A 26,419-nucleotide genomic window follows, 5' to 3' on the forward strand; every position below is an offset into this window, starting at 1 on the left:
CACTTTGAAATACATTGAGATAGGTATCGAATCGTCTTTTATTCGAGAGCTATATCATTTAAGTAATGGAATCGTAATCCCACTAAATCATTCCATTTTAGAATGAACTATTCTTGAATCATATTGTCCCCCATGTGTCAATGCTTTTATTAAAATGTATTTTTATTCAGGTGCAAGTCATGAGCACAACGCTCTTATCAATGCCATCTATTTGTAATGGAGGTGAAAAAAAAATTGCAATTATTTATATATATATATATATATATATATATATATATATATATATATATATATATATTATATTATTATTATTATTTTATTTAAAGTCAACAACAAAAAAATGTTTTGTACTATATTGATTTCACAAAAAAGTAATTGTAGCGGACAGACGACCCCAATTCAATCATAAACTTGAGGTTCCACTATTACAAAATCAACAGTTTGTTAAAAGTAATGTATTCAACAGTGAAAAGATGAGTAACCTTTGGCATAAATTAATTGTGAGGAATGACTGTTATATAATTTTATAGTATGAATACCCTTTATACAGCCTACTATACACCATTATGCATTTTTATTTTCATAGTATATGACTTTTTAATTCTATTGGAGCAGCCCTACACTCAGTTATATTATTTTTATGCGCCTGGTAAATTCTAATTTGGCTCCAAGTATCTGAAATGTCACAGGTATTTAAACAGACATTTTTAATCATATTGTAAAGGTGAATGACTAAAGGTCGAGGAGGATTGCTTCACACCTGGTGATGCTTCATTCCTCTTTCCTTACTGGAAAAGTCGCATAGATTCACTTGAGAAATGTCGATCAATTATGAGGTTAAGTGGAAGAGAGCGGCGACGGGAGCCGAAAAAAGTTCTTAAAGCCTCAGACGGCGACTGGAATCGTCGTTACTGTAATTGTAGGCCCATTTCAACTCATCTTAGTGAGTCCACAATTACACCATTAATGACATTAACTCTAGGATGAAATAAGAAGTGTTTGTCATTTTGACAACTCGATCTTCAGAAAACTGTGGCATACTTGAAGCGCTTTGGCGCACATGTAATTTGTGTATAATGAAAACACTTATTTTAGTGGTAAATTAAGTAATTTTGAATGCATTTATCAAAAAGGTGGAGTACAAATCTATGTTTGACCAAAATTAGAGTGTATTAATAAAACTGCTTTGCTTAAATTCATTTATAATAGCCTGCATGAGTGGTTTTTTTTTTGCCACAAAGGCTGTTATCTCTCGGTGTGTAATGTGCCCGTGGCCGTCCGTCCGGCTTGCTCCATTAATAAGGAACCAGTGGCGTGATGAGATCGTCAGGACAACAGACCGAAAGATTCATCTTAGTACACTCCCAGGACAAATTGCCTCTGTGTTTTATGGCTCCATCAGTTGTTTGTTAAAGGAGCCGTTATGAAAGGGCCGTTAGGACTCATTAAATAAAGACAGTTAACTAGATGGAAGCTTAAAATGGGCTAACGAATGCTGAAAGACAAATACTTGTGGAGCAAAAAAAAGAAAGAAAAAAGACTTGCCTCTTGTTTCTAACCCATTTCCACAGGATTCTGCTGTTCGAGATAAGCTACGTTGGACAGAATCGGGAACCAAGGTACAAGCGTGCCACTTGTGTATCCTCCACCTTAATGGAAAAACAACAAAACAAAGACATGAGGATTACTGCTGGCTTGTAAACCCTCAAGCAAAATCACAGGCGTTCAACATTTTGTTGGCTTAGAATTGATTATCTGGGCCCATTTTTCTCCCCATGCAGAAAACATGAGCAAGACAATAACACCAGGCGTAAAAAGGGAACACTTTCTAAAATGTGTTCTGTGTCAACTAAATTGCCATGTGGTATACACTTCGGAATTTGTGAACACTGCAGGAAATAAGTAAACACAAAACCTTTGTGCCATGTTTAAATGATTTTTCATTTTTGTTGTGCTTTCCTTTTTTATATGAGAATTATTTACCTTTTTGTTGGTTAACAATTGATCTAGGCCACTTGTTGCCAACATGCCAAACACGAATAAGACACAAAATAAATCTTCCTACGTTGCTGGAAGTAAACACAAAATATCGTCCTTGCTCAAATGACTTTTCAATTTGCTAGTGTTGAGGTTGAACCAATTAGTCGACTTAACGACACAGTACGTTTTGAATGTAGTCAAAAACCCTTTTGAAACCCAAATGTTGGCAATATTCGTGTTTTGAAAGGCCATGTAAAAACAAAACAAACAAATATACTCTATATTACCCGGGTTTACTTTATTCTGTCTACTCAGACATGTAAACGGGTTATTACGAATCTTTAAAGGTGCATTGTGCCGTTTAAAAAGGTAATGTTAAAGCTTTTTCTACGTCATGCATGCTCCACCAACGCCCAGATGAGTACGAAGAGCCCTGACTGTTTTACTCTGACTGCATCTATCAGCTTTTATCTTCCCTTTATAGTAGAGTGTGCAGACCCGCACACTCCACGGTTTATTTGGGGAGGGGAGGGGTGGAGGGTGACGTTCATGCACGTCCCCGCGGAGTAGCGGACATGTGGCGTGCACTTAAGATCGTGCACGTACTCGCACGCGCACCATGAACGAGCCTGACACAGATGCTGCAGTTAGGCTTTGGGCCAGAGGTGGCAGTCACGAGTAAAATAGTGACAAACTGCGCAAAGATCCTTTAAGTAACCGTAATTTTTACTTTAATCCGAATGGGGTATATGCCACGGAGGAGGCGGGACTTCCGACTTCCGGGTTTCACACATCAGCGCTGTTTCCGTTTCCTGTTTGCGACGTGTGGGCCGCTTCCCAATGCTTGCGCTTCCGTCCGAAGCATTCAGAGCGCTAAGACGTTAGGAGTTTGGGGGGGGCGCAGGGGTGGGGGTGCGAGTGTTGGAACGTGGCCAGAAGTAGCTGGAAACGGCGCTGATGTGTGAAACCCTGAAGTCGGAAGTTCGTGGCATCTACCCCATAGTGTCGACGTATTGTAAAAGTAGTCACTGACAATGACAGAGCTTGAAGTTGATTTATCACCAATCATGTGTTTTGACATTAACGATATGGACGCCTCACCAAGGTTACTTTAGTTAATGAAAACTAAGAAAATAACAAAAATCTTCAACGGAATTAAATAAGAATAAAAAAGCTTTTTAAAAAACAAAAACTAACTGAAATTACATTTTTCAAAAATTCCCTCCTTTTTCATCTTTGATAATTAATTAAAGTCAACAACAACAAAACATTTACAATAATATGTTGTATGTAGCCTAACTAGTCTAAACACAGCATTCTGATTAATATTGTGTTTGTGGAATATGAATCCAGACGGTTTTATCCATCTCAGGCGGCGGCTATTTTGCCACTTGCTGTCGACTTAAAATTATATCACAGTTGCTATGGCTCAGGTAACGACCAATCACGGCTCACCTGGTCTCTGAACCTGAGCTGTGATTGGTTGTGAAGGTGTTTAACCATCAACTCATTTTACATCTAGGAATAAAATGCGCCAAGTTATACATTATACCATAATTGAACATCACACTTCTTTTTATAATATGCTATTTACCATCAGCCGTATTCGGTCCTGCTTACTCATAGATAGGAAGCAAGATAATGGTTTACCTGTAAATTGGACATGCTGGAAGTGATTCACACTCCCTCTCTTCATAAAGAGTGTCGGGGCACTCTTGACCTCCATTAGCAGACTTTTGAATGATAGTGCGGTACCGAGACTGTGTGGCAGAGGTGGAATTCTCTGTTAGGAAAAAATAAAATAAAATAAAATAAATTAAAAACGGTCTGACACACACTTTGGAAAAATTCAAAACTTATTGTGTTGAGAAAACATCCAAAGTAAAAATTAGTCAGAAATCATGAGTACTTGAAAGTTAGTCCTTCCCATTTTCATTTATCAATCAATCATTTGCACAATGTGCAACCTTTGGAATTATAACGAGAATATTTCTGAAATGAGTCAACCACATTCTTTAAATGTACAAAAAAAAAAAAAAAAAAGAGCTCACGGCAAATAGAGAAGAACTCAGCACCATTTTTGACAGATTCACACTATATTTTGTCAACCAAACGCCACTTTATCGACCACTTTCTGGACTGACTCACTTTTTGACGCAACCTCAAATTATCTTGTTCAATATCTGCACAGCATCCTTTTTCAATGGCAAAGTTTGTACTTTGCTGTCTCACACTCTTTGTAAAGTCACAAAAACCTGCATAAATGCTATTAGCAAGCATTGCCAAATTGAAATGAATTTCCAAATGCACTGCATTTTGTTTACTGCAATAGAAGCCACTCGCTGAAGGAAAAAAATAATAATTACATTGTGTTTGCATGTGTTTTTCTATTCCTCCCATTTTCAGAGTCAAAACTTTTGAGTGCATGTCTCGAAATCAAGTTGTGTCAACGCTGATGAGATAATGATTAGTGTGCCTGTGTATGACTATAATTTTCTGCAACACACAACCCTTAATTTCTGGACATACGACACTGTAATGACCACAGACTAATCACCTCACATTAAAAATGGTAAAATGAAATGTGACTGCATCATCAGCGGACCAATGAGCCACAGAATATTTATAGAGATGAGTTGCTGGCGCTATTGTTTTGATTATTTATTTTTCCTGGAAGAATTTTTTTTTTTCTCTCGTAAAGCGTGAGCCAATGTAATATATTTTATATTAGTGAGAACAAAATTAATGGAGCATGAGGCAGAGTAATCTTTTAGAGAGACACTTTTGAGCATTTAAATATCAATTTTTAAATTTGAGAAGCTATATTAGGTTGGATTTTCACTATATGGTTCAGAAACAGTGGTGCCTTGAGATACAAGTGAGTTTTTTTTTTTTTTTTTTTTGTTTTTTTTTTTAGATATGAGCTACATTCGCTGGTCGGATTGACATTAGCCACAGAAATCCAAATCAACTTGAATGGGTTACACAATGTATTTTTGCCGCAAAATATATCATAGTTCAACAAATTAAAAATTCTATTTGATCAAAAAGGTAAATGGAGCGCACTTATATAGCGCTTTATCATCATGATCAAAGCTATATTCACTTATCTCATTCAAACACCTGTTGATGCATAGTAACAATACAAAGGTTAACCTTTTAGTTTAAAATAACTTACTTTAACCTCCAGGATCCCGAGCTGTATCCTGGCCAATGGCAGAACAGAGGATGTTTTTTTCTCTTTGGTCCCATTTTAAATCTATCTGTGCTGCTAATAACCTCATCCTAGTTAATCCTAAACTAGTTTGTCTCAATGTCCGGCATCCAAGTTAGCTAACTCCCTTTTGTTTGTTGCTAGCACGGCGTTAGCCAGCCAACAGCGAGGCATTAGCCCACAAAATATTCCTGTTGCTAGCATGTTAGCCAGCCAACAGCGAGGCATTAGCCCACAAAATATTCCCGTTGCTAGCATGTTAGCCAGCCAACAGCAAGGCATTAGCCCACAAAATATTCCTGTTGCTAGCATGTTAGCCAGCCAACAGCGAGGCGTTAGCCCGCCAAATATTCTTGTTACTAGCACATTAGCTATCCAACAGCGAGGCGTTAGCCGTCGGGTCAAATAAAACCCATAACAATTTTTCCAATGTAGAAAACTATAGAGTGCTATTTTTTCCTGAAACCTAAAACATGTTTTTTGGTGTGTTTTTTTTTTCTCCGATTGTCAATGGCATTGCTATTCATCCAAGTTGGGAAAAATGATATGCGAATGTTTGGCCAGGTCGTCTTTGCAAATAAAGTTCTCAACTATCCTACCTGGTTAAATAAAGGTGAAATACATTTAAGGTCTCAGATTGAATCTCAAGGCACCAATGTATGAGTCTTAGAATCATAACAAACAGGAAAAAACACACCTAAAAATCCAACATCCTTTGATCAGAACCATTCCTTTTCCAAACACGAATAAAAATGTGATATGAATTTGATGTCAGTCAACGTGACTGCAGCATTAACTATGAAAACTACCCTGAAACTGATGTCATAAAAATGCCACTTGATGACACGTCTGCCCACACACAGCAAATGTGCAGTGCACACAATCACACAAAAAAACAAAAACAAAAAGGAAGCAGCGGTAAATCAAAAACTACAGCAAAAGTTGACATTCTCCACACGAAATTGTATGTGTAAACACAAACTTACAATTCTAGAAGAGGTTCTGTAATGTACTTTCAAGGCTACCTGGCATGCAGTTTGATGGGCAGGCCGTCCATTCACTGAAGGGTGTCACAATGCAGTCTTTCATGCAGGGAAGAACACAGGGCCGGATCGTTTGTGGACGAGCAGAATCTGGGCATCTACACGCACACACAAACAGTGGTCTTATATTGTACTCATCCCTCAGGCGATGAGTGATAAATGTCCCGAGTCTTGCTGGTAACGGGACAGTGCAGTGAAACAGGTGCCCTGTCCTTGACATCACACACGTCCCCACAGGAAACATGATTGATTATTTGTCCTGCTGCTTGTACGAGACCAGGCAAAGTGTAGACAGATAATAAGAAATAAAATGAAATAAAAATACAGTTGTCACACATGCCGTTCAGCAGAGGAGTTTTTGGACCACTCCAAAGAAATAATACGATAAACTCGTAAAGCCAGTTGTAGCATTAAGATAACCAGTCATTGTATAAGCAAAGCTTTTATGAGTATGAAATAAGTGTAATTTTTTAATGGAAACATTTTGGTCAGACTTCTTTAGCATCAAGGTGTTCAAGAGAACGAAAAGAGGAAAGAAGTAAGGGTAGGAACAGATGGAGGCCTATGTTACCTTAATTGGGAAAATATGAGTAACTTTTAATTTTGGTTTTGTATGTTTAGTTTTTTGTTTTTTTTCAGTCAGGCCCAAAACTCCCTTGTAAGTTGCCACTGAACGTCAAAAAGGAAATTAGAAAAAGTCACTGTAAATAGGGTCATCACTTAAAAAGTCCCTGTAAAGTTCTTGGAAAATTGATTTACACAGACAAGTGTTGTTAGCAACCTAGCTAAATTTGATAGATTAAAAAAAAAAAAAAAACAGCAAGAATATAAAATGAGACTTAAAAAACACTCTCTCTACAAGGGAGTACTATATAGTACTCAGTCTTTGTATAAACAATTCTCTTCAAACACATAGGGTATTTAGAAACAAATCTCTCAACTCACTTTACAGATCTTAAGAAAAAAAAACAATTAGAGATAATTAGTTTGACACTACTGTGTTTTAGAATGTGGAAAAAATGCTTAAATTGCCAGACAAAGCTTTGCCTTTGTTTTTTTTTTTGTATGTTTAAAATATATATACTGTATACATATACACAGTATATATATTATTAATAGTCAATATGTATAACCAGTACAAGCCGCAAAGTTTGGCGGTAAGAAAATGAGTGGGTGGAATGAAAATGGGCTGATTGTCTAATCAATCAATCCATCCATCAATCGATTGTCTAAAGCGCTTATCCTCATTAGTGTCACGGGTGAACTGAAGCACGTCTCAGCTGACTTTGGACAAGAGGCAATGTACACCTTAGACTGGTCGACAAGCATTCACGCTCATGTTAACGCCACCATACTGCCTAATGAAATATTTATGATCTCGACTCGATTTAGTCACAAATTGACTTAAGGAATATGGGCCAGTTTAGTTGAACACAAAGTATATACCGGTACTGTATTCTGTTGTATGAAAGCAACCAGTGGATATTGGGGTTAATTACCTTCTGCCATCAAACGTTAAAGTATTTAATTGTTCTGACTGTCACTATACGTTAATAGCAAAGATAGATTTGTAATTCATGTTTTTTTTTTTCTGACAAATTAGGTGAATTTGATGATCTCTCTAGGAATCACTGGCTTAATCATCCCAATAGCATCCTAATGAGGTGATAAAATGCCAATGTGTCATTGGTGGAATCTAATACCTCCCTAAGGAAAGCTTCAGTGGTCATCAATATGGCCATTTGATTAATTATATAAATGCAATCCAAACAGTTATGGCAAGTTGGACTAATGCTTAATAAACATGATTGCCCGACAGTATTGTGAAAGTGTGTTTGCTTGTTTACAAGCATAGAGTCAGCAGTCCACTATTTGCAACAATAAGACCCGAGGGACTCCTGCAGCAAAAATCAATTCAAGTTCACAACATGCCTGCTAATTATACCTGACAAAAGGAAGCCTATGCAAACTATTCACCAACAAGGACACTTTTAAAAGCACATCACTAATATTTAATCAAAGTCTTAATGGCAAATCATTGTGCTGTGCATTCCCTCTGTTTAAGCTGTCACATTGCTTGTGTCACAAATTTATGACAGGCCGCTGGCAGTGTTTTGTCAATTCTGCAATTTTGTATAATAAATAATTCACGGGGCTGTGTACAGTAAATCATACGCTTTGATGTCTTCATCCACCAGCAGCGACACACACATTCTCTCACACATACACTAGGGTCCGACCTCCCCGCCCCACTAAGTCGCTTTACTCAACCGAGCAACCGAGATCCAGGTCTCACTTGAGACTCAGCGTGGTGCCACATTCCGCCAGTAGCAGAACGTCAGCAGGCACAAGAACTTGATCAAAGTACACCCGAGTACAAGGAGCATGCAACTTTCCTTCCTCAATTTGATCTTCCTTCCCTCTTTGCAGTGGCGCATGCCAAAGGGCAAAGCAATGCAACTAACTGGGCAGCTGGAGAATATTGTCAGTGTTAGAAGACTACCTTTGTCTTCCGTGTGTTCGTTGTTGTTCGGGTAGAGAGAATGTTGATTTTCTGACTACAGACTGGAGATCGGTGAACGGGTCCTTCGAAGGATTTATTTTACAGAATATTCTGGACACAAGCGAGTTTACAGACAAATGGTTGCAGTTCCTCTCGCAAGTATGTAGTTACAGCGGACTCACAGCTGGAGAATATTGTCAGTGTTAGAAGACTATCTTTGTCTTCCGTGTGTTCGTTGTTGTTCGGGTAGAGAGAATGTTGATTTTCTGAATACAGACTGGAGATCGGTGAACGGGTCCTTCGAAGGATTTATTTTACAGAATACTCTGGACACAAGCGAGTTTACAGACAAATGGTTGCAGTTCCTCTCGCAAGTGTGTAGTTACAGCGAACTCACAGCATTCTTATACTATCTTGAAAAACCCTCAGAAAACAGCCCCCAGCCCTGAGTTCAATACACATGACGACAGCCGGAAGTAGATAAGACTTTTTACACTTTTACAGCATATCATCCAATACACATTGAGTTCAACCCCAGACACTGGCCCACTGATGTGGAAACAGACAAGGTCCTTTAGACATGATGACCTTACAAAGACAGAAAGACACATCCACAGATAAAAGTTCTACTGAGGAAATAAGTAAATTAAAACAGTTATGACTAAATCTAGGCTGAAGACTCTCAACATCAGCTACTGAGAAATACTGTAAAACTGTGATGTGGAACATCTATACAATGCATGAAAACTGTAAAAGAATGGACAAATTGAATGTATTTTTTATTTTTTTTATGTATATCACAGCCTCGTTGTTTTGGTCATTATATTTTTCTATATAAACCCCTCGTTATACCTCAGTCGGTGGCCATTTGGCTTGGCTTTGGAGAATAGCTACGAACAAATATTACCACTGACCAAAGATTAGCGCTTGTTGCTGGAGAGGTGCCAGTTTACTCTCCAAGCACAGCCAAAGTGCTTTCAACTGAAGCCCCAACTGCTCGGGGCGTTTATTTGTGCATGCCCGAAGGATGCCGATAGTGCATGTGCGTATTTCTGTCCAAGTGTAGCGCACATGTTGAATATAAAACAGTGTAACAATTGAATTTCCCCTTAGGAGGGCTAACAAAGGCATGTCCCACAGAAATTTGTGAAAATGTGTGATGAAAATTACCACCATTGAACAACAAGGCAAAATATTCTTCATTGTGGCTGACAGCCAATTGCTATTGTTGGCTTCTTGAAATGTCATGACAATTGTGCATAAAAGTATAAAATAATCAAAGAAATACACTACAGGAAAACACAATTGAAGATTCTTTAAACTGAGAACCATGTAATATTCAAAAGTGAAGATACAGTTGTAAAACGTGCATGAGTGGCATACGCCCCTACTTTATAAGAACTTGAGCACCATTAGTGTAGCTATAGGATACTCCACTTAGCATGGTCACTTTAGAGCGCCTCGTAGCTGGCTGCAAATGTGCGCATATCACGCAGAGAAAGTTTCAAGAGCAAGGACAGTATTAATTAATTAATTTATTTTAAAGTTTGATTTGAAAAGCAGTGTGTGAATCAGGACTTTGAGCTGGTGCGGCTGCTTTAGAGCGCCTCGTTGTTTACTGAGTGTCCCCAATTCATGGAGGGAATTTGGAAGAGTGATTTTTTTAGGTTTTTAGCCGGGCTTTAAGTGGATATATTTTCATGGTTCAAACAAATAGTAAGCAAAAGAAAGATGCTAGATTAAGTGACATCCATTTTTCAGTTCTGACAGTTGAGCAGAGGTAGTTTCAGTGCAGTTCATTATTTAAAACCTATTTTTTTTTACTTGGCAATATTTTTTAAATCATTTAAATTTGGCCAAGTTGTTAACAACACTCTTTGTAGAGTGTCAAATTCCGAAGATTTTTATTTTCACTTGACAGAGCTGGTAGGAAAATCCACCAACTCAGTGTGAAGATTCCCATCATCAAATATTAAAAAGAGGCACCAACTTCTTACATGAGAGCAATTTATAAAAAATGAAGGGGGTCGGAGTCCTATATTTCAAATTAACAGATTTACTCTGAATTCAATTATTGATCAAATATCTCATAGAAGTGAATAGTTTATCTATATAAACTGGGAAATAAATGAGCTGTAGTTTAGATGGACCCAACTACAGTCAGGTTTAAGCAGACGACAATTCCATTGTTTTAATATAGCCTGTATAAATAATCCAACAACAAAAAGCAATGCTTTAACAGTGATTAATGAATAGTGATGAGTAGCGACCGCCTGCTCTGCTAAAGTACAACCTGTTGCCACATTGTCGACTTTTGTTACAACCTCTATATTTGTGTGTGAGACAGGACAAGGGTAAGGGGTAAAAAATCCCTTCTATAATTCAGTTTAGAACACTGTCAATAATATATGGGAGCTAAGGAAGGGCAAAATGCTATGAATTATTTATGCGTCTTTCTGGTGCCGGCATTAGTATTGTTAAAATAACAGTGTTTGGAATTGTGTTGTGTAGACCAGCAACAATGGTCAAAGATAAAGTGAAACAAGATCACATAGAACAAAAAAGGCAAATATACAAAAGTCAAGGAATACAATTTCACAACTCCTGTGGGAATGTTTTAAAATTGAAATTCCAAGAATTAAACATATGCTAAATATCTCAAATGAGCAAAAATAAATCTGTCTGTCCTCACATAATTTACCATTTCACTTGGGCTCCACAATCTAATACTTCAAACCTAAACAAAATGAAACTAAAACCAAAGAAAAATAATCAGCAAAAAAAAAAAGGAAAAGAGATTAAATCCCCAAAGCATGTGCTGGATTTTGACGAACTATTTCTTTGTTTTCTGAGTTGTATGTTTCCATTTTTTTTAAAAATATTTTTTGAATTATCTTTATTTTTCAATTAAAACATACAGACCACTTTACAATATCCAGTACAAGATAACAATTTATTTAGTAATCCTATTTTAAACAAAATTCAAAAATCTTAACTGTGACATGTAAAATACAACAAATACTGCATACGAAACAATAGAACAGAAAGAAGAAGTTGTACAACATACCTTTTGCTCACAACAGATCCTCCATTCATCTTCATGCAATTGACTTTACGAATTTGGACTCCCATTGTGCAGGTAGCGGTTCTATTCCAGAAGTTGGTTCGGTTGTGATCCATAGTATCGTTGATGCAGGGCCCCCACGTGGAAGCCTCCCAATAAAACACCAGGCAAGGATGGTCATTGCAAACTCTCCACTCCTCCAAAGCTGGAGCGCCTGGACACGCTTTCCCCTCTGGGCCAAACAAACATATACACAAGTTGCTTTACTACACATGAAGTAAATAAATTTCAAGGCCAGCTAAACTACTGACTTGCACCATAGGGTCCAGATGAGGTCCAGTGTTTTCTTGATATACAAGTTTAATCCGCTAATTCTCCATTGAAATGAATGGAAATGACAATCCGTTCCAGCTTCCACCCAAAAAATAAATAAAAATAAAAATAAACAAAACAAACAATTGTAAATGTGTTTTACTAAGACTAAGACTAAGACTGTACTTTATGAAAATTACTGAGAAATAATCAGTTTGAAAATCATGATAATAATAATGATAAATAATTATGACTCCTTCTGGTGTGCATGACATGACCACCGGGGGGGAGAAAAATACGGTTGTAAAGATACAAACCAAGAAGACTTTCACAACTAAGCCTACTGTATGTGCTAGTCAGTGTCACATATTTTACATGTATGCTTGTTTGCTGAGAATTTTTTTTCTCTTAAAGGGTTATAATACTGTGACTACTGATGCAATTGATGCCCATTTTGCATTGTGTTGGTATTAAGCGAGAGGAAGGCAAAGTTGTGTGATTTAAATAGACAACGTGTAATTGTTTATTTTTAACTTGGTAAACATCAACTAAGAGTAGCAATAAATAACTTCAAGCCACTTTTTTTGAATAACTGTTCATTACCTGCCAAACAGTTGCTTGTTGTTCCACCATATAGCGCTTGGATCTCAAATATTTAAAAATAGATGTCTTGCATCATAAAAAACTCAAATCTTGGGGCAGCGCTGCATGTATTTTTGCTTAGCATATACCTTAGGTTGTGCCCTGCAATTGACTGGCAACCAGTTCAGGGTGTACCCCGCCTACTGCCCGAAGCCAGCTGGGATAGGGTCCAGCAACCCCCGCGACCCTTGTGAGGACAAGCGGTAAAAGAAAAGGGATGGATGGATGGATATACCTTAGGTTGTTGACTGGCATTATTGCATAATTATCAGAAACAACAAAAAACTTTTTTTTTTTTTTTCAAATCTGAATGAGAAAATCCAGTTTTGATGTTATAATAAGCCTGTTCGATACGTTTTCCAACCACTTCAGCTCTTCTCAGGCATAATGTCACATCTTAAAAAAAGGTTTTCTGGATATTCTCGAACATTTTTGACACAATTAAATGTTGCTTCCATCCATTTAAAATATTCACTACACTCAGGAGCCTGAATTTGTCAGCTGTCTGCGAGTCACTCAGTCCATCGATATTCCAGTTCATTCATTTCGTGGAACTTCTTTCTCAGAAAAACAACACCATTGCCTGTTTAAGCGATCAATACTGAAGCAGCCGCCAATGTGTTTTTTTTTGTGTGCCCTTGACACTTTACATCTTGGGAACATGCTGTTACCTGTTTGGCCCCGGCAAAGGGACAAACAGTTACAACGGAGTCCAGCAATTAGCCCTACTGCAAGGAAAGTGGAGGATCCGGGCAGGGCCATATTATCACAGCGAGAATTTTACTCATGGCAGAATGTCAGACGCATTCCCAGTGGGTTTTTTGGCTCCACCAGCCAGTGAGTGACACATTTAACATTTTCAGCAGCATCTCAAGGTGTCGTTAGGGCTAAGCGGTGAAAGTTTAGGGGACAAAATGATTACCTCAAAGCTTGTTGCTGACAGATGGACAGTATTGGAAAAAGTATGCAGAAGTCTGGCAGAAAATCTAATCATGCCCAGGTGAGCAGCATTACCTTTCCCTGGCAGGGCCAACACGGTGCGTGTGCGACTTTGCCGACCCTCTGCAGTTTTTGAGGCACAACTGTGTGAGCAGGGAGACCAGGAGGACCAGACGCTAACAACGCAGTCGGCAGGACAAGCCACCTCGCAGGGTGCCTGGTTCGGTGGCCGGTCTTCTGAACAGTAACTCATTGGCACGTCCTCACCTGGGAAGAAGTATATGAGTTGAATATGTCGCACGAACTGCGTAATTTGCAAATGCAGACAAGACGCGGAAGTTGAGAAGCGGAGTCTTTACTTTTCTATACAAAAATACAAAGTAACGACAGAGAGTTGGATTCAGATGGCCTCGAAGAGAACACTTGATGGAGAAACTTTGACGAAGAATCTTGACTAAGAGTTCAGGACTGGATGCATAGAAAAAAAACTTGCAAGGAAGTGTATGGATATAAAACCTTGTTGTGCTGACAATAGTGTCATTCAGTAACTCTCGCTAGGACAATAAACAAGTCTGTATGACAGAAAAAAGGCCTATATGACAAAATAAGAGTGTGTAATACATATCAATAGCAACTGCATAGCAACTAACAATCATTGTCACAAGGAACATAGCAACTGCATATAAACTACAAAATAAGAGTGACTAGGCAATACAAATACATTGTCATCATAAGAGAAATAGCAACTGCATTCAGACTACAAAATAAAAGTGACTAGATAAAAACATCATCGTCATCATTAGGGACATAGAAACTTAACATAGCAGCTCCAAAATAAGAGTGAGTAGACAAAAAAAAAGGGTGACAAATATATTGTCATCATTAAATAGCAACTGCATAGCAAATACAAAATAAGAGTGACTAGACAATAACAGAGGGACTAATACATCATCATCATCATAATAAGGGACATAGCAACTGAAAAGATCATCATCATAACAACACAATGACCGAACCCAAAACAGTCACAACAGCAGAAAAATCAAATGGCCACCCTTTAACTTCTGGGATCATTCTTACAATATGAAATGAAAAGAAATATGGAAATGTTGTTTAAGATCTGATCTACTTAAATAGTCTTTATTCTAATCCAAAAACTAATGAGTGTGCTGATGTTCTCCTTCTTCCTTTATCTTCCGCTAATAGAATATTAATAGCTGCTGCCAGTAAACTCTTGGCCATGAAAAAAAAAATGGTGACTCATTTTCACAATACAGCATTTTTCCAAAAGTATTTTTTTAAGATCCTTATATCAGATCTATTCAAGAGTGAAGCCATCCCAATAACATGAGCCATCATGGGACGTACTTTCACACAAAGCCGCATCATTATCTGATTTGAATTCTTCAAAAAAACATCATGGAAATGGTTTTACAATAACAACCCAAGGGCAGATTTGACACCAATTTGTTGTTTTATTTCCTCGCTGCAGTTTAGAGAACAAATGCGGGGATCACTTCATTACAAAGATATGGAAGACTCCTTTGGGGATTTTGGAAACCTTTTGTCCATAAAGCGACACTGATCTCACTACGGCCACTAAAATAGCTGCGGTGTTTACAGTGGAGCCATTGATAAAATCCCAGCGGTGACATTGGGCCAAAGGCTTATATGGCAATTATATACTGAACAACAACGTCTGACCAGTTTAGAATTGATTTTTATTGTGGCTAGTTTCACAACTAACAAATAAAATATGTCAGTTCATAGAAAACAACAGTGGATGGCTTGAGGCTTATTATAGGACTTTGCATGTGGGTATGTTAATTTGCAAAATAAATGACTCAATAATACCTTTATGTGGAATTGACGTACATACAAATAAACACCCCCACTAATATGCAAACATCTAGTCACAACTTTTGTGTGCGCGTCTGTGAAAGACAGAGACAACATGGGTGGAAGAACTCTGCAAATAGATGGCTGCCCTGAGGTCCTTTTGAAATATTCATACAGGGAATGGTAGTTGTGGCTTTTTCTCAGATAATACCACCGCTACCCGCCTGCCTATTGAAATGATTTTTGTTCTGCTCGCCCACCGACCGATAAATCTTTTAACTGAGGTAGTTATGGATAATCCTCTCACCTTTGCCTGAAAGCCAATAAACACATCCAATCCTCTCAGATGGCCTTTTAGACAACGCTATATAAAAACAAGGCACTTTAAAAATGAACTGTGGTTACTATCAAAAGGGTTCACAGAAAATCTATCAAGAATAACAATTTGGATTTTTTTTGAAGTGGGCTTTATAACTGGCACTGTCAGACGTATGAGCATTTTCACAAGTTACATGATTGTTACAAACTGGTCCAAAACTCACACGCACGCACATACACATACACATACAAAAAAAATAAAATTAAATAAAAATAAAATAATAATAATAATAATAATAATAAATAAAGAGAGCAATGATGATGACATGTCAAATCGGTAAAATTACAGAATGAATACTGAGCTCTCCAAAAAAAAAGAAAAAAAAAACTGGCCCAAAAGAGTTAGCTCAGGCACATGATAAAAGCATTCAGTTGGATTGGGCTCAAATGGAACACATTTCCTCTTAAATGTCTATGTATTTGTATGACCAATTAAACCTGCGCGACTGCGAGAAGGAGCTTGATCAAGTAGGCTGAGGGTGATCAGCAAAATCAAAATCAGAGCCACACACTCATATCAGGCATGTAAACTAGCACACAAAACATCCAGTAATGACAAACTCGCTCAGTTTCGAGACAATGAAGGTGTCAGTACTCGAATTGGTGAGCAATCAGTAGTAGTCAACAAAGAGGCTTTGATGATCTGTGGTACAGCGAGGACAACGTCTCGTATGTGGAGTGGAATTCAATTGACAGCTGGCAAGGCCAAAGAGAATAGATGAGACACAATGTAATTAGGAGTATGTTCAGATTGTACATCGCTATGATTGAGCCATTCTCCCGTCAAGTATCCCGGAATAACCCTGAAATGACTCTCTTGGCTGGTGCGCAGAATCAATTTGAAGTCTATGCCGTGAAACGGTGGATGCTTTCGAAATTAACACTGTTTAGTAAACAATACAAGTAGAGATTTAGTTGACAGAGGATGCTGATGATTGAGCAAGCCAATGTAGTTTTGATTAAGTAAAGGCTGATCATTGCAAGTAGGAAGGGTCTGACTAATATGGATGTTGTTCTTTTAAATATTGATTCTGATATTTGGCAAAACACAATTACATTTCAATAAATGACTTATTTTTTTAGTCCCAACATTTTGACTGTTTTAAAACCACACAATACATTTTGTAGAGTATGTTTTACTCCAAACAGAGTAAAATTTACACTTGGGAGAGAGTAAAATATTACTTAAAGTATTTTTAATGTGTATGTACAAGAGCCTATCAAAATAAAATCTAGTAAAGTAAATTTGAGAGGGATTTTTTTTTTGGTACAGTTTAAAAAAAAAGTTACACAAGGGTTGAGGAACAAACTCACGACCTTCAGTTTGGGAGACTGCCACTCTACCACCTGAGCTATGCCACTCCTACTGTTTGCTATATCCAAAATCTATTTTTTAAACAAGCTAGTGAAATTTAGTCAAAATCTAATTTACTTAAAATTTCTAAAAAAAATGTTCACATGGGATAGGCAAATTCCATCATACACAGTAAACATACTATATTTTACTATCTTCTAAGTGTAAATTTTACTCTGTTTAGAGTGGGACCAAATAGACTCTGTTTAGAGTTAAATGTAATCTTCAAAATTTATTGTGAAAAAAAATCTGCAAAAATCGGACAATTTTTTTAGGGGAATGTTTGTCTTATGTTGTAATGAGTAAAAAAAAATCTGCTAAAGATGATGAAATTGAACGGCCAATTAATCGGCCGCTCCCAACAATGATCAAATGAAAAAATATATTTTACAAAATTATAAAGCCAAGTTTTTGACTGAGGTATATTTATTAAAAGCATATGTCACTTGACAAAGGCAAATTTCGATTTTCCACAATAACAACACACAAACTTTACGGTTTCAATCATTGTAATTCATGACTTGATCGTTTTTGCAACCTATAGGCTATATAATATATTCTATTAATCACTAGATTATTGCTTTTATAAATAATTGCACAAGGACATCTGTAAAGTCGCTCACTTTAGGATTAGCCTATGTTGTTAAAATGTTACAATTAACAGTGGCAAAGTTTGACCCTGCAAAAGATATGTTGGTTGTTTTTGAAATGGGAATTTTTTTTTTACAAATCAGAACAAACAGGAGTTCAACTAGCATCCCAGAATTGAATTTGTTTGACCTTAGCACTTTCACTATTTCAGAAGAAAATGTAAAAAATATTGAAATATATTCTGAAAGCTCTGAAGGGTGGGGGGTGGTGGTGGTGGTGGTGATGGGGGGGGGGGTACGAGAGTGAGATTGTTATGGTGCCCTGACTAAGCGGAAAATGGAGGTACTGGGTGAGCCCTAGTTGTTGTAATGATGCTGTTGCAAAGGAGATAATTCAACTTGCATGGTCAAAAGCTTTGGTAAGAATTAAGAATATCATGGGTGAGGAAGTGGAGTCAAGCAAGGTGTCAGCTGAGGTGATTCAGCCAACTAATTAGAATGCCTCCCTGGTCCTTTATCTTATCCATTTTCCATTATTACACTGACTTGGCTCTGAGGTGGCCCTGACGCTGCGTGGGAGCAATTCATTGCACCTGGAGGGTCGCACAAGTCAATCAAAAGTGCACTGGCGATCAACACGTCAACATTCTGTCACAAGAATTCGACTGTAGCTAATTTCATTCTTTTTTTTCCCCTCATATCCTCCACGATGCCTTGCCTGTCCACCCTGTCCAAACGTATTAGAATCTGTAAGTGGGTGATGTAGGACAATTAGTTAGCGGATGGGCAACTAATGAAGGAAAGAACGGAGGATGGGAGGAATTAAGGATGGAGAGAAGGAAGCAAGGATATAGAGTTTTCTGTGGCTCTCTATGCAGTGATTGCCACTTGATGAATAATTAATGCTATCACATTATACATTTATTACAACATTGCACAAAATATTACTTGCGCAAACTCTAGTTTAATTGTGTTTTTAAAAAGAATGATTCATTTTTAATTGAGCTCATGCATTAAAAAATAAAGACATCTAAATTTTGCTACACAGTATACTTATCTTTCTTAGTGATTAACAAGATCAATACCTAATGAAAAATACACCCTAATTAGAACAAAAGATATGCAATACCAATTGGTGCTCATTAGATCATTAAACATGGAGCCAAGTTGTGAGCAGCCCCATCAAAATCAAACAATATGGCAACTCCCCTAATTAATGTCATCATTTTAGAGCTAAAGGAAGAAATCGTACCTTCAGCACTGATACACTTCACACTTTGGACCACAGTTCCAGGACCACAGGTGCTTTTGGAGGGTGTACATTTGCCTTGCTGAATTTGCCACAGGTAGCAGACAGGGTCCTCGCAGGGAATAGACTCGACCAGATGAGGGCAGACATCCGGCGAACTGCTGGATGTCCACAACACCTCCCTCCTCCTTTGTATGAAACCTGACAGAAAAGACCAAAGGAGAAAGTTGTAATACATTAAAAGCATATGCTCCCACATGTTTTAGAAACTCTTAACTCTTTCACTCCCATCCATTTTCACTGAAGCAACCCCCTTCACTCCCGGCTGTTTTACTTGATTTTGACTGATTTTGCAAGGCCCACAAAATATTGTGTTCTATGGCTATAAAAACATAGAACCTACCAAAAGAAAGATTAGAGTCTCTTTTTTCATCAGATCAGGAAAAAAAGAAAAAAAAAAGCATATCTTAACTCTTTCACTCCCATCCATTTTCACTGAAGCAACCCCCTTCACTCCCGGTTGTTTTACTTGATTTTGACTGATTTTACAAGGCCCACAAAATATTGTGTTCTATGGCTATAAAAACATAGAACCTACCAAAAGAAAGATGAGAGTCTCTTTTTTCATCAGATCAGGATTTTTTTTTTTAAAAAAGCATATCTTAACTCTTTCACTCCCATCCATTTTCACTGAAGCAACCCCCTTCACTCCCGGCTGTTTTACTTGATTTTGACTGATTTTGCAAGGACCACAAAATATTGTGTTCTATGGCTATAAAAACATAGAACCTACCAAAAGAAAGATGAGAGTCTCTTTTTTCATCAGATCAGGAAAAAAAGAAAAAAAAAGCATATCTTAACTCTTTCACTCCCATCCATTTTCACTGAAGCAACCCCCTTCACTCCCGGTTGTTTTACTTGATTTTGACTGATTTTACAAGGCCCACAAAATATTGTGTTCTATGGCTATAAAAACATAGAACCTACCAAAAGAAAGATGAGAGTCTCTTTTTTCATCAGATCAGGATTTTTTTTTTTAAAAAAGCATATCTTAACTCTTTCACTCCCATCCATTTTCACTGAAGCAACCCCCTTCACTCCCGGTTGTTTTACTTGATTTTGACTGATTTTACAAGGCCCACAAAATATTGTGTTCTATGGCTATAAAAACATAGAACCTACCAAAAGAAAGATGAGAGTCTCTTTTTTCATCAGATCAGGATTTTTTTTTTTAAAAAAGCATATCTTAACTCTTTCACTCCCATCCATTTTCACTGAAGCAACCCCCTTCACTCCCGGCTGTTTTACTTGATTTTGACTGATTTTGCAAGGACCACAAAATATTGTGTTCTATGGCTATAAAAACATAGAACCTACCAAAAGAAAGATGAGAGTCTCTTTTTTCATCAGATCAGGAAAAAAAGAAAAAAAAAGCATATCTTAACTGTTTCACTCCCATCCATTTTCACTGAAGCAACCCCCTTCACTCCCGGTTGTTTTACTTGATTTTGACTGATTTTACAAGGCCCACAAAATATTGTGTTCTATGGCTATAAAAACATAGAACCTACCAAAAGAAAGATGAGAGTCTCTTTTTTCATCAGATCAGGATTTTTTTTTTTAAAAAAGCATATCTTAACTCTTTCACTCCCATCCATTTTCACTGAAGCAACCCCCTTCACTCCCGGCTGTTTTACTTGATTTTGACTGATTTTGCAAGGACCACAAAATATTGTGTTCTATGGCTATAAAAACATAGAACCTACCAAAAGAAAGATGAGAGTCTCTTTTTTCATCAGATCAGGAAAAAAAGAAAAAAAAAGCATATCTTAACTGTTTCACTCCCATCCATTTTCACTGAAGCAACCCCCTTCACTCCCGGCTGTTTGACTTGATTTTGACTGATTTTGCAAGGCCCACAAAATATTGTGTTCTATGGCTATAAAAACATAGAACCTACCAAAAGAAAGACTAGAGTCTCTTTTTTCATCAGATCAGGAAAGAAAAAAAAAAAACATATTTGTATCTGTTTCCGTTTTGCAGCAATTCGCATTAGTAAAAAAAATAATAATTATGAATACGTTTTGGGCACCGTGGCAATATTTAAAATAGAACGTTTTTATACGTTTTGGGGAGCAAATGAGTTAACTAGTTCAGACTTTCTTATCCTGGCTCAGCTCCATTCGTCTGTGGTTTGATGAGACAAAGAGTGAGTTCTTGGCCATTAACCAGACATTGATTGATTGGCAAAAAACATCTTGGACAATAAGGATAACAACCCAGATATCAAAGGGGCGACTTCAGGACAGTGGCCCAGCCAGAGCCTAAATTTAAATCAGATTGATCATTACTGGAGAGATCCGTGCACTGACGCTCCACATCCAACAAGATGGAGCTTGAGAGGTTCTGATTAAAAAAAAAAATAATAATAAAATAAATAATAATCTTTTACATTACTGTTAAAAATGCATTCATGCATTTCCAATATGGCAAAACCAGTTGGCATTTATTTTGTTAAGCAGGGTTATTGGCGTCGCTGAACGTAACTTGTAATCTAATTAGTTACTTTTAAAGTCAAGTAATCAGCAAAGTAACTACGTTACTTTTTCAAAGTAACTGTGGCACACTCGGTCACTTGCCGGCCATCTCCTCTAAAAATAGTACTTTGGGGTACAAGGTCCAAAAAAACGTTAGGATGATTGCAAATACACCCGCACAGGTCATAATAGTGTACTATTTTTCTCTTTCTGCTTTGTGTAGTAACATCGACATTCGACAAGAACATTCGCTCTTAATCCCTACTAGATATGGAGTTTGGGGGGAAGCATAAAAAACAAGAACCTTGCCTCGTTAACCCATTTCCAAAGTTAGCAGAGAGACAGAGGGCAAGTGGAAGAAGGAATGAGCAAAGTGGTGACGCTTTAGGCAACTGCATGGTGTCAGTGATTGGGGTCACGTTACAACATTACACATGGAGTCTCGCTAAATTGTAACGGCTTTTAATAAAAATGGGTTTGCTTGATGAGGTACGCTGGATCTCAGGAACAAAATGTGGGCACGGCGGACAGACAATAAACTCAAGGTATGCTGGAACAATTACATCATTGTACCTCAGGGGTACAGCGGACAGCATTATCCGATACTTTATTTCTAAAGTTCTCATTATGGAGAGCAAATTCCGAATAAATCCATTGAATTAGATGTACAGTGGATTAAAAAAAAATTGTACACACACACACACACACACACATGTTAAAATTTCAGGTTTTTCTGATATAAAAAAAAAAGACCACGATTTTTCCAGGTTGCACAAGTATGCACACCCCCCTCTATTTGGGATAAGGCCGTTAAAAGTGACCAATCACATTCAATCTCTTGTTAAATGGGACTTAGCACACAACTGTCACCATTGAGAGTGCCTCTGATTCAGCCCAAATGAAGTCCAGATGTTCTAGTTGGCTTTTCTTGACGCGTGTTTGCGTTCTAACATGAACCTGAAGGTTTTGTGCTATTTAGAACGTCTCATAATTGCGTCCAACTTGTCGAAAGCCCCCAGCTCCTGAGCATGATGCAAACATACATTTTACATCTATGGCAAAAAAGTTTAACCTTATTTTCACGGGACCATAACAAAACACGTGGGAAAGTGTGCCAGCCAGCTCAGCTTTTATTTGGAAAAAATAGCTAGTCATCAGTTTTGTCGTGCTTTTATGGCAGTTTCCATGCATGAAGGTGTCTTGTCTCCTTTTTGTGTGTATGCCAAGAAACAGACATGAAACATAATGTACTGCAAAAGCATAGTGGGTTAGGTCTTTCTATAGAAATGTGTCAGATAGTGCAACTTTTTTTTAATTTAACCTTTATTTAAAAAATACCCCAGTGATATAAAAAAAAAGTCTTTCAAAGGAGTCCTAGCCAAGGGGTACTAATAAACATAAAATAGTTACATATTGAACACAAAATTTGACAAACACCATATGAAAAAAACAAGTGCATATTGTGTCATTTGTCTCAAAAACTTTCATTTTGGATTCAAAAGGGTTTAAGAAATTAGATCAGTTAGCTTTCATCCATTTTGTATATTCCATGCATAAGGAATAGTGTAAACAAAAGCTCTTTTATCCAACTCCGTACAAGCATAAGGGACTGAAAACAACAAATAATCTAATGACCAAAGAGAATAGGATTTTTCACAGTAATTAAGGCACAATTATATAAAGGTAGTAAGTAGTCCCAATATCGCCTTGTAAATAAAAGTGTGCCAGTGACTTGCCCTTCGAGTGGCCAGATCAGGCCATCCTACTTGAGACATCTTAAAGTTAGTAATGAACCTCAAAGAAGCGTGATAAACAATATCAATCATCCAAAGACATTTTACAGCAGCATTCATATATAAAATATCCCCATAATTCAACGCATATAAAAATGTTGCAGCAACAAGACAAGAAGAACACAGCTTGTTTTGAAAATAAAAACCCACTTTCAGCCTCAGCTTTTTTCACAAGATCTTCTATATGTAGCTTGAAAGTGAGTGAGTTATCAAACGAGACACCATTTTTCATTGCCCTCGAGAGTGGACACAGTGGGAATCATTTGAGGCAACTTTTTATAGTTAGAAAACAACATGAGCTCTGTTTTATCAGCGTTGAAAATCTGTTTTAAGTGAATTAACGACTACAAAAGCTTTCTGCAGAGTTTCGACTGCTTGAAAAAGATTTGATCCATAGCAATAAATAAAAGTGGCGTCAAGCATTGAAATGCAAATTTCTATCAGACACATTTAGACCTAGCGGTAAGTATAAATGACAAAAAAATTGTACCCAATACAGAGCTCTGTGGCACTCCCCAGTGCATGTAACTTCATAAACCTATGGCTTCTGACATCACGTACCCTCTGCTTTCGACTTATTGTATGATCACCTTCTGAAAAATATCACACACGAGTAAATAAATCATACAAATTTTAAATTATGTAATACATTTGTTTACACCATTATTATCAAGGATCACCCTCATCTCGTTTTAGCCTCATAACTCACTCTAAAGCATGAAATTGCTTTAGTAAAAGTAATCAAAATAATTGTATTTTAAATTAAATAAACACACACTTTGCTGTTCGGACATGACTGAATGGTTTACTCAAAAATAACGAACTTTAGTAATGAACTATTGGGGGTTTCCAATTCCTTGATGACAAAGAGAAATGTTGGCGATTAAATAATGTAAACTTGGCTCTGACCACCTCCCTGGGGCATTTCCACTACACCGGAGCAGCAGCCACATTCATCTTCAGCTATACTCATTTTAACAAAGCCCTGACATTTGGCACAAAGGTCCTACGTTATTTCCTTCCACAGGTGGAACATCTAATCTCCAGGAGGGTCAGAGCCTCCACAATACATCCTCCAACAATCTACTAATATGACCCACTGGTTCAGGAGGCTGATCCGAGTTGTACTGTCCATAAGGTTTGCTTAGTGTGGATCGATTGCAGCAATGCCCGCTGCACTTGCTGCTGCTGAAATCCACACCACGGGAAAAAAAAAAGACAACAATTTGGACAAGGGTGTATAACGAAGAGATGTTAATAATTGATATGCCTCTTGGTCGTGCTGGTTATTTCAGGCAGGTGAGCCACAGCACTGTGTGAAGATACAGCACTCCTGTCAGCCCTGTGACCTCGAGTAAAATAATTACAGAAGCGCTATTAAATAAACCCCATCGTTAAATGCATTTACATCACATCACAGTCAAATCTGATAAGCAGGGAGAGTCGGGTAAAACATGAAAAGTATTTACTGCAGGGCAAATTCACAAAAAGTACGCCGCTGACGCAGCATTGATATCTTTAGTTTTTTGCTGAAGCTAGGATCACTTTGATTTAGGGTTGATGTTACGTCCACATAAAAAGGGATTTGCATGACTACAAGTCAATTGTGGGCAATCAAATGCCGTCCGAAAGTCATCAGAGTGTAAATCAATGACAAGTGTTAGCATGTTAAATTCTTTGTCAATCTGGTTGTTAGCCAACAATCTACTTTTTGTGGTTCTTGTAGAAAGACAGTGTTGCAATTGTGATTCTTACAAAGGATATTAAAAATGTGGTTTGTAAAGATTTGATTTATCCTGGCTACAGTTTAGCAAGTCAAAATAGAGTCATTTACGGCACAGTGCTTTACCTTCCTGAATTTGATGCAGACAGCATGGGTTCAGTTCCCACTCAGTGATGATGTAAATGTACGTGTAAATAATTAGGTGTCAACTGAGATAGATTACAGCTCCCTGTGACCTTGAGCAGGATAAGCGGTAGAGATAATGGATTGAGGGGTAGTTTGTGTCTGGAGGAACGGCTAAAATGCATCGAAAAATAAGTCCTTAAATTACCCCGTACGTACCAGTTGATGTTTTGGTAGTAACGTGTTAAACTTGCAGTGGTCAAACTGCTAGCAAGATTTTAATGTAGCCTCATTTCACTAATCTGGCCCCCTCCTTGATTCTCTGACCAAAGTCATATCTCTCACTAATGGGCACGAGCATAATTCTAAATTCTAAAGTCCATAGTCAAGACGCATATCCAGCTTTGACATAATAGCAGCGCTAGCAATAATAAGCTGGTATTAGCACACAAGTTGGCGTTAGCCACAGCTTGCCGATATATTCCTAATGTTGTTTTACTATAACACGAAGGACTTCAATTTCATGATTGGTGTAAATCAATGCGCAGAGGCATGTTTGTTTTTGGTGTATTTAAAAAAAGTGGCTCTTCTAATTCCCTTAAGGCTCTTCTGTCTCTGATTGGTTGCTTCTCCTCAGGTGTGATAGTTTCTTGAAATTCTAATGTTGGAACAAAACGGGGCCAGAGAGGGCTAATTTTCTTACACACACACACACACACACGCACACGCACACGCACACGCGCACACACACACACACACACACACACACACACACACACACACACCATTTCACCCATGTTCTACAGTGAGGTTATACTGACAGTTTTTTGGGAAATTGCAATCTCCTCCTTTGGTCCCCCCCCTGTTACATTCACACCAAAACTAAAAAGGCAATCTGGAATGCTACCTTCGCAAGTTTTTTAGAACGATTGCCGCGGAGAGGAGGAGGCGTGTCCCTTGGTGAATGACTGTAGAGCACTTTAAGAGTCAACAAAAAGAGAGCACTGCCGACTACTTCCACTTCTTTCCTGGGCACTATTTTCTTTTTTTTTTGAGGTACGTGATAGCACTTCCGTTTTTTTTAGTGGCAATCCGCCAGCCGGCAGTTGCGCTAAATAACTTTGGCATGGATGATA

General features: G+C 37.7%; 1 protein-coding gene across 3 annotated transcripts in view; it reads right to left on the minus strand.

Annotated features, from left to right (window-relative positions):
• Positions 1-26,419, minus strand: part of thsd7ba (thrombospondin, type I, domain containing 7Ba) — a 168,398-nt gene that overhangs the window by 52,059 nt on the left and 89,920 nt on the right. For all 3 annotated transcript variants that reach the window (XR_013296004.1, XM_077580599.1, XM_077580600.1), the window contains 6 exons: positions 19,111-19,308; positions 13,773-13,964; positions 11,808-12,036; positions 6,220-6,335; positions 3,631-3,763; positions 1,546-1,649 (listed from right to left, as the gene is read on the minus strand). Coding sequence is in view for 2 of the 3 variants with exons in the window: in XM_077580599.1 (XP_077436725.1) it covers positions 1,546-1,649; positions 3,631-3,763; positions 6,220-6,335; positions 11,808-12,036; positions 13,773-13,964; positions 19,111-19,308 (972 nt within the window). In the remaining variant the exon portion in view is untranslated. The remainder of the gene's footprint in view (positions 1-1,545; positions 1,650-3,630; positions 3,764-6,219; positions 6,336-11,807; positions 12,037-13,772; positions 13,965-19,110; positions 19,309-26,419) is intronic.

The sequence above is a fragment of the Vanacampus margaritifer genome, chromosome 11, assembly GCF_051991255.1.
Source record: "Vanacampus margaritifer isolate UIUO_Vmar chromosome 11, RoL_Vmar_1.0, whole genome shotgun sequence".
NCBI lineage: Eukaryota > Metazoa > Chordata > Actinopteri > Syngnathiformes > Syngnathidae > Vanacampus > Vanacampus margaritifer.